Source organism: Sabethes cyaneus, chromosome 2 (genome assembly GCF_943734655.1).
Source record: "Sabethes cyaneus chromosome 2, idSabCyanKW18_F2, whole genome shotgun sequence".
Lineage (NCBI taxonomy): Eukaryota > Metazoa > Arthropoda > Insecta > Diptera > Culicidae > Sabethes > Sabethes cyaneus.
Window position 1 is genome coordinate 101,863,432 of NC_071354.1, and position 15,246 is coordinate 101,878,677.

The window sequence follows — 15,246 nt, forward strand, 5'->3', positions numbered from 1 at the left end:
ATGGACCAGCAACAATTCGGCTAGTCTGAGAATTTATAAAGTATAACTAGCGTTTCTCGATTGGTCGGTTAGCGAATTAGAGAATTAGCGGTGCCCAACACTGATTATAATGAATTAATACATTTATTCCGGTGACTTTCCTTTTTCAAATTTAAATACAGTATACGTTTTTTTTTGAGATTATGGTTTTTAAAAAGCAGTTTCTTGATTTTTACATTCGAGCGAATAAGCGAAACCTCGACTTTAAAATTCTTTTAGCCACAACATACCTTTCTTCTCTTCCTTTAATAGAGGCTGCACACATTACACTTAAGATACGGTCTGCAGGCTGATAAAATATAGGTGATCTTGTTGTGAAATTTTCCGGAGAATCTCGTGTTGCCCACCCCTTTCCTGTTTGCCATTTTCGTTTCTCAAGAAATTTTCATAACAAACCTCCGCACAAATTGTTCCGCTAATCGAATCGGATTACGGATACGAGAATTATTCCCCATGCACGACAATTGTAACATGCCGGTAATATCATTAGGTTTTTGTGGATTTAGTGTCCAGAAAAATCGATAATTATTGGTATTGTTTCAATCGGGCATCCAAATAGTGGTAAGATTTCAATAAGTAAGTAAGAAGAAATAAGAAGAATAAGTAAGAATAGTAAAGTAGGATCTATTTTAGCGGCATTTGCGGATGGGGTGCAGGAAATGGACAAAATCCAAAATTTTTCCAATTATTACCCAATATGCATTAGAACACAAAAATAGGAACATATAGTTTTTTATTTAATCAAACATTACAATATTTTGAAAGGGATAGAAAGTAATATGAGGAAAATTTTGCTTTTTGTTGAGATCTAAAAGCTTAAATTTGGTGAGTGATTCCTTAAACCAAACTGTAAGTTTTCGGCGAATTTTGGCGATTTTATGGGTGAATTTTTCTATGCCAAACATTTGTTTTCTTACAATCATGTTTCACATATTTGAAAGTAATAACATATATTTGTGTTTTGGCCGTTTGGAGTGCTGCGATATTATTGATTTTGATATTCCCAGATATTATTAAAAAACCGAGAGGTGGGCAACTATTGGGTGGTGAGCAACAATTGGCAAACTACTACTATTTCTCTTCAATACTTTCAGATGGATCGGGCGCTGTTTACAACCATCGCGTTATATCTGCTAGTGTCGTATACAATTGGTAGTTCAGTTCTAGTGGCCGATTACCGAATGACCAGAATGGTGGAATTGAGTAGCCGGGCGCCGTATTGCAAAATTCATTCCGACCGGTAAGTTTCAGAATACCTCTGTACATATATTCAGTGCAGCAACAATGACTTTGAAAGGCGCTATCCTGTGCGAGTGGTTTGTTTAGTTTTTAAGCTTTCGTACATCGGATCAATTACCGAATGCTGCAGAAAGTGCCCGAAGCAATGCTCATGAAACTATAAACTCGTTCGATTTTTTACGGATACTTGCATAAGCATACAGACACAGAGTCCAGAGCTCAATCAGTTCGATGACCGTTGGAAGGTTTTTTGTTCATCCGATGAATCATGTCCTCCTCGTTTCTTTCCACACACTCGTCGTTTTTGCGAAGTTCAAGGCCGCATAACTGCACAGAATCGAACAGATATCGGGCGTAAATAATCATGTTTTTTTTCTCTTCCTGTCCTGGCCGTTTTTATCTGCACGCGTCTTCCGTTGCTGGAAAGAGGCGACATTCAGCGTATGTTGCTGGCCTTTGACGCGACGAAGGTGCGACAAGTGCCCCGCGAGTCGGTGATTGCCCTCGAGGAGGTGTGCAACGAAGCAAGCGGAATCTCGGGTGAACTGCAGGGTGGTCTCGGTTTCATCTATCCGGGGACGAAATGGTGTGGCCCAGGTAAGACGGTTAAAAATCGAATCGAAACGCAGGTTGCGAGTTGGTAGATTGTTTGATTTATGTTTATGCAATTTTATTGATGAGTTTACTCACGCATGCAGAAAGGAATATTTCTATGAGAATATGTATGTAAATAATAGTATGGAAATGAGATTGCATTATGGATTTTTAAACGCGAAGCGATTATCCAGGTTCTAAAGAATCTCACATAACTTTTCAATAGGACCTAATTAATATTGAAAGATTCTCTTTGATGTCGAATATTATGACGACATGCGTGGATGCATTTTAACGAATATTTCCTTACATTAGCTAGCTAGCAGGGGTTTTCCGATTATTTTGACTCAATTTTGATTCATTTGATAGTACCGTCTCAGCTGAGCATAATTTGACAAAGTTATGTATGGGACATTTGTAGACCCAGTTATTATCTATAATTTTGCTGAATAAAGTTATGCTGTATCTTTTGTAGTTACGGTGCTACAATACTAGCATCTCATTAGCAACTAAGTGAACGCTCATTTAGTTTAGTTAGCTTGGCTGAGAAGGTACACTGAGAAAACTTTTCGTATAGTTTCTATGTGTCCCACATATAGATTTTTCCAATGTGCCCAGTAAGTGATCTTTATGTGACAAACAGTTATCATTCATGTGCACGTGAAAAATTTGCACATACTATTCATATGTGTATAATTTTTATATGTATTTCTGGGAGGATTGTGTTTATATGCGGCACATATGGAATTTCATATGGAAATTTACTATTAGTTATATGCAGAATGTTTTGAGTGTACTGTCAAATGAATAAAAATCGAATCAAAGTGATCGGACCATCCTTGCTAGTTATAGTGACGCCAGCAAAATTCAGAGTAAGGGGAGGTAAGGAGATTAGCAGATGTGCGAGGTAAAGAGTTGAGAGAGATGTGAGGGGTAAAGAAATGAGACAGATGTGAGAGGTAAAGAGATGAGAGAGAGAGAGATGAGGGAGAGAGAGATGAAGGAGAGAGAGAGAGATGAGGGAGAGAGAACTATGGCCTGTAATTTATTATATGAAAAATGATGGAAAATTAAATGTTTTATCATTTCGTAAAATATCTTTATATCATAAAATGGTAAAAATTAGCAAAATTTCCACTCACAACCCTTTTCCTGGGACTTTAAGCTATCAACTTGCATCAAAGATTTTGATGAGAAATGGTGAGAACATGAACAAATGTGCTGTATCAAGAACTCCGTATAAATTCGTGGTAAATTTGAAATGGGTCAAAAACATATTGTTGAGCGTTGAGCCTATAATCCATAAAATGAAGAAAAGAACGTACTCGCATTTGGCTATAGAAAAAAAACTTAGGTGCTTCTGTCTAAATGGATAGTGAATTCTCCATCTCGATAAAGGTGCTACTTATAGTGCAAATATGCAGTAACGCTAATTTGTTGAAGGATTTCTTCATTCATGACTGGATCATAAAGCGAAGATGTAAAATACGTAAACAAAAGCACCTTCGTTCAACAGAATCGAATTTTTTCCACTGCTTAGATGTTAATCTCTTTGTTCTCTCTTATTTGCAGGAAGCATAGCTGCCAATTACACGGATGTGGGCCGATATGCCGATGAGGACCGATGCTGCCGCGAGCATGACATGTGTCCGAACATTCTCGTGCCGGGGGAGTGTCGGCGGGGCCTGTGCAATCGGGGTGCCTTCACGCGATCACACTGCGACTGTGATGCAAGGTTCAGAAGATGTTTACAAAATCTTAACACCGGTCAGTACCGTAAGCCAGATGGCTATAGAGCAACCTGTACATGTACACACGGGCACATCTAACAATCCATTCCGGTGACTGTTTATCGTTTCAATATCAATTGCCACTCTCAATGAAGTATTGTGCGGCCGAGTGCTTACGAGGACGCATGCCTGGCTACATCTACTGTCGGATAAATCAGTCGGCGGTAGTGGAATTGAATGCTTTGTTTGATTTTTTTTATTTTCACTTCCAAAGTTCCTTGAGTTGGATTGTGCTTGATTTGTGTATTTGTTTCCAGTCGAGCTTAGACCCTTGCCGGTAAACTATCATATTGAAGGAAAAATCAGAACTTGTTGTTCTAGTCACTAATTAAGGTTTAGTATACATTTAATCTTTTGATGATAGAAGCATATTGCATCTGACATCCTTGTAAAATAAATACAATAGGAAGTAATTTTTGTCAAACAATAGCAATTGCATTGAAACCTTATATATCCCGATGCATTAACTTAAAGGTCCAATACATCAACACAATTTTTCTTCAATGCACCTAATTGTACATGAGTTAAATTAACCCCATTTAGCTCTCGAATATGATATAACGTATATCTCTTCGTTTTTCCGTTACAGAAATCGCCAACACATTGGGTGCTGTCTTTTTTAACGTGATACAGGTGACTTGCTTTGGCGAACGGCGCCCGTGTTCGATTTGGCAAAGGTCAGTATAACATAGCGGTTGGACGAGAGAGGTACAACAAAATCCGTTACAAACAGAGCATAACCGCCGATACAAAGGGTCGCACGTGGCATTGAGCTATTATGGATGAAAAATAACGCTGCATGTACGCTATTTGAAGTTCTCACGAAGCACTTTCAAAGGTACCTCTTTAAACTAAATCGAAGCGACGGATTCAACTTGACTTTGGTCGCATCTGGTTCATGGCATTGTCAATCCGTCCAGCCTTTTTTCATCGTTTTGCCAATTGCATCTTTCGGTTACCAAGACGTTTGATCTAATGAGCCGAATGTTGTACGAAGTTCATGGGCCCGATGACAGACGATAGTGATTTATCAAGATGCTCAGTGGCGACATCGACATGCAGTGCTGTTTGGTTGGTACCGTGTTGGTAACTGTCTTCTTGGCATTTTTGGCCAAAAGCTTAAAACGCTAATCAAAGTAATAATGCTTTCAGTCGTCATTAAGTAGAGACGGTCAATGGCATTGAGCGGAAGGTTGTGGGAAATGCGTATGACTGCACTTGGTTACTATCAACGATCGCAATGTTTTCAACTCGTAAAATGTATAATCCGCTGTAGAGAGTTTTGCAATTTTTTTTGGCAGTCAAGCATTGGCTTCTTAGTTCAGAGTTTTGACGTTATTCTTGTATACTTGCATTAGGAAATACAAAGTACAATGGGATAAGTTGAAATTATTTTAATTGATCTTGAAAATCCAACTGTTTCTGGGCTCAAATGCTTCTTTCGAAGCTTTCTCAAACTCTCTAAGATATCGTGAAAAACTGTTTGAAAGATAGAATAATTTTTCATCAATTTTAAAAGCTGAGTAAATTTATGTGGACTATATTTTCAAACTTATCCCGTAGATGTAGAGAATGCAGAAGATTTTTTATGGTATCAAAAGCTTCTTGTTGATAACTTTTCAATCCTTGAATCAAAATAAAGTTATATAGAAAAGAATAAAAAACAGCATGTTGATTCCCATGTTGATGATTGATTATGTTTATTGTTCATTAATTTTTGTGGTTTGAATTGAATAAAATTGTTCAGTTGACCTTAATATTTATCGATCACAATACTGTTAGAAGATTCCGACACAGAATCCGTTAACCGGTTACAGGTTGCTATACACTCACGTACCTAGACTAGGGTACACCAGGTATGTGCCTCACCTTATATTTATGACTGGTGACTAGTTTTTAAAAATACTCTAGTTAGCAAAATAAAACAAGAAGCGTGAACTCGGTTCGCTGAAGGTGATTTTTCATGTCAAATTGGCCGCTGAATCCGAAAATGAGGCCCGAAAAAATTAAAGTAGATTAGTCTTTGAGATATGCACAAAAGTTGAAATTTTGCTTAAAGAAAGAAAGTACGTGTATATAAATACAATCTTCGTCTGCAGTGCATTAATTTTAAATGTCTTTTTTTTCATATTAAAGATGAGAAAATTTGCTACCAATCAGTTGTTATTCACTTTTTTGTAAGAATAATAGTACTGTGAATATTTGTGAATTTGTTCAAAAGAAAACAAAAAAGAATGCATTTTTTAGAAATAATTTCAGCTTTATCAAAGATTTTGGACAAGATTAAAGCATTTTAAAAATTGTATTTTCTGTGGGCGATAAAAACAAAGAAATCAGGGGGTTAATGATAACAATCAGTTGAAAATTGTAGAAGTTATGACCATTTTACTGAAACAGTAATGTGTATTTCTTATATTTTCTCAAAAATTTTGGCACCACTTGAATGTAACAGTAAGAATTTACGATTACAACCGGTAAGAGCAGTAAGAAAAATAAGTGTGAGAAAAACGTGAATTTTAGTGTGAAAATAATCCACAAAAACAATAGATTACAATAGATCAACTATACTGGTCGCAGTAATGAGTCGACACATGGAAAAAAAATCCACAAAAACTCTGTTACCTACGCCTGTGGAAACTATATTTTTACAACCCCGGTTGATTTCACTGCTTCATTGCAAACTGGATGTGCTTTAAAGTTGATCCTGAGAATCTTGATGAAAGTGTTCATTTATAGAGATCGTCACAAGCAATTCGGTAATTATTGTGCCAATTAAGATAATGATTGTTATTGTTTAAATGTAAAGGGGCTTCGATCAATTTGGTGAGCTCTATGAACCAGCTGAATGGTGTTTGATCATGGGTAGAAAACAAATATCCCTCGATTCCCGTAGGAGAATTGTGGGTAAAACCGACACCCTAAAAATTTTCATAGAAATTTCATATTTGCACGACAATTATAGTCCAATAAACCTCCCAGAATCTTAGTTTAACTCTAAATCCTTCACTCCACAATGTGACTATAGTATGCCTAGTGACAGTGAGGAAGAATCAACCCTCTCCCTCCTTCCTCACTGATTGTTCATTCATCTTTGAATTCGTATCTTCGTATCTTTAATTCAACAGTCAATAGCACTTTTAAACTTTTTCACATTTTTTTCGATCCAGACTCAGTTTTATATCAAAACATAAAAATAAACGCATTAAGCTTAAAACACATACTATCTATAAGCACACAGCCTGTGTCGGTTTTATCCTAACTAGAAGTGTCGATTTTACCCCGAATGGACTCAAAATTTCAGAACAATGGTTTAGAGCAGCAATAAACGAAAAAACTACAAGATATACAGCCCTAAGGGTTGTACGAAAGGGTGACGTAGGACTGTGTCATATAATACTCATTACATTGATAACATGTTTTAATCGATGAAGTATAACTTTATGTCTGATCATTAGATCAAAGACTAATGCAAACTACATTTATAGCATATGCATATTTGAGTATCTGTGAGTATCATTGTTTGAATGTTTATTTGTCAAAGAAGAGCGAAATATTCTGATTTAATTCTTCATGGTGGTTCTGAAAAAACCGTTTGAAATTGTTTGGTGGCCCTGAAAAGAGCTATGCTTGAGCTGATAGCACTTCTTAAAAATCAGTACTATAATTACTGTTGCCAATATATAGATGGATGTGGCTATTCGGTCCTTTAGACTCTAGGATGATGGTTGTCCGCTAATACAGGAGTGATAGGAAATACCAAATCACTGTAAAGTAGAAATGGATTAGTTTTATCAAAATACTGACCGTCCGTCAGTGCGATCGTGCGATAAATGAGCAGGCAGCGAACCAAGTGTACCATTTTATAGTCACTGGCACTGCCGCTGCTACTTGTAAGCTAGTGTAGGTGGTGGAGGAAACCATATCGGCTGCTGCTGCTTAAATGATTGTCCGACACTGATTGAGCAAGCTATCGAACAATTTCGCATGTCGGCGATGGAGATAATGCAAACTGTAATGTAAAGTGCATCGTGTGGGATTCATGTTGGCCATTGCCCGCTGATTCCGCTTGTCTTCGGGGTCGGTGTTGCCGTCAATAGCCATCAATGTTGCCAATTGGATTGGAAAAGGGGTGTGGCTTACAAAGTGGTCTCAAAGGTTATCATTTGGATCCAAATCCTTTGGTGTATCTAATTGTCGTCCGTGCCTGTGAAGCTAGGCGATCACAAGGGAAATTTATGGGAAAATTCGACCTTAAAACTTTACACACATTTTCACTATTTAGCGTATAAAAAATTATTATTGATATGTTACTATAAAATTGCTGGACATTTTATCTATCCAACGACATATTAACTGTTATGTTTCGTTCAGTAGTATAGTAGCTATTAGCGTTCTATTTTTCGTTTTTACAAAGTGCTACCCAGTCCCAGTATAGCAAATAAAGACGTAGTCCTACGTCAAAATCACCTGTAGTTTAACAAAGTAGACTAAAGAATAATCGCTGATAAATCAAGGATGCAAAAAGCATCGAATTTTACAAATTTTTCCTACTAAGACACTTAGATTCAACTTGCGAAATTTTATAAGGACTGTTTCTTCACTGCTTACCGGTCTTGTTTTGCTGTTTGTTTTGAAAGCTATGGAACTTCGGTGGTGTTAAAATGACTCGAAACGTAAGAAATAACGAGTGTAAACAGAATGCATTAGAGGATTTGCAAAAAAACTACAAGTTATACAGCCCTAAGGGTTGTACGAAAGGGTGACGTAGGACTATATCAGATCATTAGATCAAAGACTAATGCATTTCTGGCATAAGTATGTTTATAAGAATCTGTGAGAGCCATAGTTTAAGTGAATGTTTAAGAGAGGAGCGAAATATTCAGACTCAATTCTTAATTGAATGCAATGGTGGCTTTGAAAATACATGGACGGGGACCATTGCCACTTTTGAGACATGGAGATTGCTTTAAAAATCACTTGTGTGCATCATAAAGGTTGAAATAGTAATTAATGACCAGCCCACAGATTATTGTATTAAATATAATTATGCGTAGCTTGACATGTTTCGATAATCCTACTTTAACTCGCTTGTGGCCTTTGAAAGGGCCAATGGTTACAAATAACATTAAAGCCAAAGCACGTTCATCGCAAATACGACGTGCCAGGCGAATGTCCTTCTCTTTTGACATGAATGGCAACAGGCACGTAAGTTAGCGGCGTCGATTCACTCTCTCTTGCTCCGAGAAGGTTTTACTAGTTTACTTTCACAGCTTACCGGTTGTTAAATAGCAGAAAATATGAAACACACGCAAAAATTTCTGTTTTATTTGTACGAGAGTCCTTATCCTCCAATCACAGGGGTGAGGGGTCTCAAACCATCATAAAATAAAGTCATGCCTCCTAAAACCCCCACATGCTAAATTTGGTTCCATTTGCTGGATTAATTTTCGAGTTATGAGGAAATTTGTATTTTATTTGTATAGGAGCCCCCTCTCTTAGAAGGTGTAGGGGTCTCAGTACACCATAGAAAAAATTCATACCTCCAGAAACCCCCACATGCCAAATTTAGTTCCTTTTGCTTGATTAGTTCTCGAGTTCTGAGAAAAATTGTATTTCATTTGTATGGTAGTCTCCCTCCTAAAAATGGGAGGGGTCTCAATTTACCATAGAAAAAATTGTTGCCTTCTGAAACCCCCACCCCTTTACCACAATAGATCAAAATAATGGTCGCAGTGGTCAAATCTTCTGACAAAAAAAAACCCCACCTACCGAATTTGGTTCCGTTTGCTTGATTAGTTCTCGAGTTATGATGAAATTTGTATTTCATTTGTATGGGAGCCCTCCCCCCGTCTTAGAAGGGGAAGGGGCCTCAGTGCTCTATGGGAAAAATTCCTGCCTTCTAAAACCCCCACATACCAAATTTGGTTCCATTTGCTTGGTTAGTTCTCGAGTTTTGAGGAAATTTGTGTTTCATTTGTATAGGACCCCCCCCCCTTTCCCTCTCACGCCCTTCATAAAATTGCTCTCTTACCCTCTCAATAAAATTGTTGGTCATTTTATCTATCCAACGACATATAAACTGTTCAGTTACGTTCAGTAGTTTAGTAGTTATTACCATTTGAAATCTTTCATTCAAACGTTACACTTGTATTTTCGTTTTCACAAAGTGCTACCCAGTCCCAGTATAGTAAACAAAGACGTAGTCCTACGTTAAAAAACAGTTTATAACATCAAAAATCGAGGGGTGTCGGTTTTCCCAACAGTGTCGGTTATACCCGGATTACCCCTAGCCCATACCGTAAACATGAGTCAATAGCCCGTATGATTAAAACAGTTTGCTTTACTTTTCCCGTGTAAATCTTATGTAAACTCCCATAAGAGAAGAGAAGAGAAGAGAAGAGAGAGAGAGAGAGAGAGAGAGAGAGAGAGAGAGAGAGAGAGGGGGTATTTGTTGCATATGGACAAGTAAAGGGCCAAACAGAATGCTGCGTCAACGCGTCCGTCGCGTTATTCTGACAGTTTTCCCATGGGTTTACTGTCAAATTGACGCTGACGGACGCGTTGACGCAGCATACTGAAACGAATGTAGCACTCATAGGCTTTAATGCGTTATAACTATTTTCATAAAAATGTAAGTAATTTGCTAAATTTTATTCAATAAACATAAAAAACCACTGTTTTTCCACTAGCACGTAGCCAGGCTGAAAAAACCTGCAGCAATCGCTTACGCGTATCCGCTCTTGATGTTGGCAAACACACAATTATGATCACGTTTACTTATTCTAGAAACTAAACAGCTGTGAATACGCTATCACAGAACAATTCTTTTACTTCTTTTTATCAGGGAAGAACACAAAAATTCCCCTCTGATATGAAAATATAAATAATAATAAGCATTTTGTTTTTTATTCCAGCATATGGTGCGTTATTTACACTACTTCCAATATGTGAGGCCTGAAACGCCTGAAACGCTTCTATCGTGTTGACATAGCTAGTATTTGAGTGACAACCACTTGCTTCTGGTGCTAATGTATATGAAAGATTCAATGATACACTAGCGCTAACAGCAAGCTGTTGTCACTGCAAAACTAGTTATCTTCAATGAGCCCGGAATGTAGGCAATAGCGACACGTTATCCATCGATCTTTCTTTTGATCTGTTTTTGCAAAGCATGTAATCCCTGTGCAGGCTTTTGCGGCCGGTCGGATTTAAAAAAAACACAGACACCACTATAGAAAATGGGCCCAATTAAGCCGCAGCGACTTTATCATTTCTCGCGAATATAACTCAAATTCAGTAGCGTTTCATTAAGACCAAAATACACGCCGATATTCAGTAAATAATATTCTATCAAGTGGTATAAAAAGCTTGTCTCGAATAAATATAGTTTCAACGTAATTCCTGAATATTGTTCAGGCTACCGCTTAATGGGCTGGAAATACCCTCCCGTACCTTATGACACAAAAAGATAATTGATGCATTACAGCCGAAGATATTTGTTCTAATGTACATGTGCTTTCTTTTTTTAAGCAAAGTTTCAACTTTTGCGCATATCTCAAAAACTATTCTACTTTAATTTTTTCTAACCTTATTTTCGGATTCAGCGGCCAATTTTACATAAAAGATTAGCTTCAGTTTACTTGGTTCATAAACGCTGTTAACTAGTGTTTTCAAATCAAACACAGTTGGAGTCAGTAGTAGCCTTAAAATTGTTCTGTATTTTAATAGATGGCTGCGAAGTCTGCCGAACTAAATATTTGAAGGTCAAATTCCGGAAGCGGATTGTAGGGCTGGCCAGGATTTTATTTAGCTTAAACTCCATTGTTAGGTGCGGTTTGTTTTTATGTTTCAAGCTGAATTACTGATTTTACGCTATCAATACAGACAAATGTCTTCTTCTTCCTCGCCTCAGCTTATTGGGTTCACCATAGAACATTTCTGATTGTTTGCATTTGATATTTGCAGTAATGAAATCCAACAGCCGGATTCCTGTCCACTGCAGTTCTATGGATCTAACCAGTATGTGTTGCCGGCGCTGCGTAATCAAGAATCCCAAATCAAACGATCATTTGACAAATATTCGTATAGAACTCTAAATAAGCGACAATTGAGACACGACTCGTTGAATTTGATTTCCAAAAACTTGGTTAAGGACATGTTTATTCGCCCGTTAAATGGTTTTATTAAGTATTATATTGTCACCAAGTCAGTTATATACGGTTGAAAGAAAATAATTTCTTTTTAAAATATCGTTCATATATAGTTGAAAGAAAATGATTTCTTTTCAAATCATTCATTAACGGTGATTTCTAAAAAATAGCGTAGTTTTGTAAAGATGGTAGTATATATTTGACACTTTCACTATATCCTAATGTGTTCCGTTTGTACTGATGAATTAGAATTTTAAATTTAAAGTTATGAGTAAAGTTATAAAACATTACTGCTCAATCTAGTCTAATCAAACATTTTCATGTTTTAAAAAAAGTGATATTTTAAATCAAAGTTCCACGATTAGCATGGTATTTTTGCTTGCAGTTTTAAAAACAGCCTTTCATAGTTTAACGTGGTTTAACTAAAGTGGAACATAAAGAGTATAATTATAATTTATAATTAATGGAAAAATGGAAAGAAAAAGAATGTATTTTTTACGTTTTAGCTTACATAGATTAAAATTATAGTCAAAAGCATAACGCCAGTGCAAACTAAGTCAAAACGAATTTTGAGCTAAACAAGTAATGGAAATCAAATTCAAGCTGCTTTTGTCGTAGTGCTTTTCAAATATATTGATTTGAGTTAAGTTAGTATCTAGTTTTAACGAGGTTCGTTTAGATCACAAATCAATTCGGCAAAAATATTGTGGTAAGTTTTGGTTTCGTTCCTGTCGGTTGCGGTGATGGTTGGGGGAGGTGGTGGTGGTTGTTTAGAAGTTACTTCACAGTATCGTTTTACTCCAAAAGAGCAAAACAGTGGGGTTGAAGAAATATAAACTGAAAAAAATCTCATATGTATTTTCTAAAATAAACAACATCTAAAATTTGGTTTCATGACAAATATTACTTAGCTAACCAATAAGCAATACCAATGGAATTCAAATGCAAACCAATCACTTGAACTTGAAACTTGTTGTAGCAAAATATGCGGCTATTTTACTGCTAACAACACATTTCAAAGAACTATGCAGTCAAAAAGCTGTTATACAGCAATAGAATGCAGTATAAAATGGTAGAAATGCCAATAAACGATTGATTTACCGCTTATGTTAATGTTTACTGGTTATCTGGGTAGTTACAACTTGCTTCACTAACTATGTGCTTTGACTAAATTGTTTATTGTTTGAAAACCTGTTCTAATACTGATTGATTATTTTTAGAGTCGGATTCAATGAATCTGTCGCAGACGAATTATGTTCACGTTGGAAGTACCGACCGAGCGAAAAATACATACCAATCATGCAACAGAAGTCACATAACGGATAGAACAAAAGGGTGTAAGATTTAGAGTGATTTAGAAATACTTTCAATTTGAGCCTTCTGTACAGTAAATATATTTTTATTTTGATGAATTGCGTACATATCTTTATATCACATGCCTTAGGCTAGTTAGAATCGATGCATATGCATCGATAGTTTTATGGATTCAAGCGTCGAACTGTTGCCCTGCTTTGGGGCGAAGGTAGGCATTTTGTTAGAAAAATGAAAATTTTGTATTCAAAAAATACTATTAGCTCATGAGATTCATGGCTAAATGTGAAAAAGATATGTTGTAGAATCAAAAATTACCTAATATGTTTTATTAGTGCTCTTTTAGATCTAATGAAATTGGAAAAAATTCATACGTCGGACTTATACCCTGCCTTACTTAATTTTTTCCTTACTTTGCAGCGGTACGGTAAGCTTGTTTCGAAAATCTGCTCGTTGCATCTTCAGGTTTCGCCTTTTGTTAGGCAACCTACAGCCAACCTATAATACTCTTGGTCTCTAGAACTTCGACTGCTATTAAACTTTCCTCGCATTTATACGATAAAGTTTTGATGCTCTAACTAGCATATCTAACTAGCATATACTTATTACAGCCCAAATTGTACTGGGTATGAAACAGTGTCTATGAGACAACAAACATAACATGAAATTGACATGCAGAACGTGCATAATTTACAAGAAATATTTTGAACACAGGTATAGGTAATAGATTTTTTTTTCGCGGGTGTCACTTCATTCGACTTGATATTATGCTTGACCCTCTAATGGGTAAAACTGTCTGTACCCGTCCTTCGCATTTGGAGTTTCAGAGTCACATACAAAATTTGTTTTAAATTCACAATATGAAAAATGTGTTCAAAACTTTAGTTTTCTTGACATTCTGATACTAATATTATAACATTTAGTATATAATTATAGCGAATCTCTAAATCTCAAGGATTCTAAAAACTGTTTCCTCAAGATTTCATTTTGGTTTCCTTCAAACATCTTCTAATCAAACTAAACAGCTGGGTTGAATTGGAACTACATAAACTATTGTTGGTCTCAAAACTTGCTAATATATGTTCGGTACATACCTATTTCTAAATTAAATTTTATGTATAATCTTCCTACTGATCTAAATTATGTATGTACTGTTACTTATAAATACAGTTCACAAAGAATCTTCAATAAAGTCTCGCGGTAATATTAGTCTTTTAATCCGGAATATAATCAGTTTCTTTTCCGTAGTTCTCCATATAAATTTGTAATGTTTGGAAAGCAAATCTGTTTTGCACTTAAGAACGGAATGTTAAACCATTGCCAGCTTTTTGGGGCCGTGTTATTCACCAAATAATCTGCACATCGAGGAAATGAAAACCAACCGTCCACTCTAAAACAAAGAATATAGAAGATTAATCGCAATATTCCTAACGAACATTCGAGCAAATGTAATTACATCGACTGTTTGCAATCCACAATCGGATATTCGTACTCAAAGCAGTAGTTCTGTACCTTACTATAAATCCAAGCCACCGCGTAGGAGAAAAACGTGGCCACATTACGCAAGCAAGAGAAAAATTGAACGTCACAACTGCAACGCAATCTGTGTAGATAGAATTGAGGCAAAAATAACAACTATAAATAATAAGACAAACCAAATATTACATTCTAACATACCTGCTGAAAAATTGCGGTTTGTACGGAAGGCCCGGAAAGTCCTCATAGTCCTCCTGTTGTACTATGGCAGATGGACACTCGTCGTGGGCTTTACAGCATCGATCGATTTTGGTAAAGTACGAATTTTGTGTAACTTCACCATCGGGAGACCAATTTCCTGGGCCACAATAATTCGTAAGTATTCTGACACTAATTCCTGATCCCGTTGTGTCATGGTGTTGTATCTCGTTGGTCTGTGTACTATCGGCATACTTTTGCAGGAAGGAAACCACTTGCTGATCGTACTGCTCAAACTCCGGCTTCGTCCAGTTATCTCGTGTATACGAATATTCACTCAAAATGTTGTGTAGAATATTAACATGATCGTTAGGATCTAAATGATTTAGAAATTCTTGACTGTGCTCAGCAACTAAATTCGACTGCTGTGCCCCTACAGCTGCCACCAT

General features: G+C 36.5%; 2 protein-coding genes across 3 annotated transcripts in view; one reads left to right on the top strand and one right to left on the bottom strand.

The window, feature by feature from the left end:
• LOC128735084 (group 3 secretory phospholipase A2) overlaps window positions 1-13,189 on the top strand; it is a 34,284-nt gene extending 21,095 nt beyond the window's left edge. The window contains exons 2-6 of one of the 2 annotated variants that reach the window (XM_053829569.1): window positions 1,134-1,279; window positions 1,706-1,875; window positions 3,445-3,639; window positions 4,252-4,339; window positions 13,033-13,189. In XM_053829569.1, coding sequence (XP_053685544.1) covers window positions 1,134-1,279; window positions 1,706-1,875; window positions 3,445-3,639; window positions 4,252-4,339; window positions 13,033-13,138 — 705 coding nt within the window. In that variant the 3' untranslated portion in view covers window positions 13,139-13,189. Of the gene's footprint in view, window positions 1-1,133; window positions 1,280-1,705; window positions 1,876-3,444; window positions 3,640-4,251; window positions 4,340-11,627; window positions 11,962-13,032 lie in introns of those variants that run through there. The other variant, XM_053829567.1, reaches the window with a different exon arrangement.
• A 1,164-nt stretch (window positions 13,190-14,353) lies between these two features.
• On the bottom strand, window positions 14,354-15,246 carry LOC128735777 (uncharacterized). Its single transcript, XM_053830265.1, has 3 exons — window positions 14,801-15,246; window positions 14,580-14,726; window positions 14,354-14,513 (listed from the first exon to the last, which is right to left on the bottom strand). The coding sequence occupies exons 1-3, from the start codon at window positions 15,244-15,246 to the stop codon at window positions 14,354-14,356; spliced, it is 753 nt and encodes a 250-aa protein (XP_053686240.1).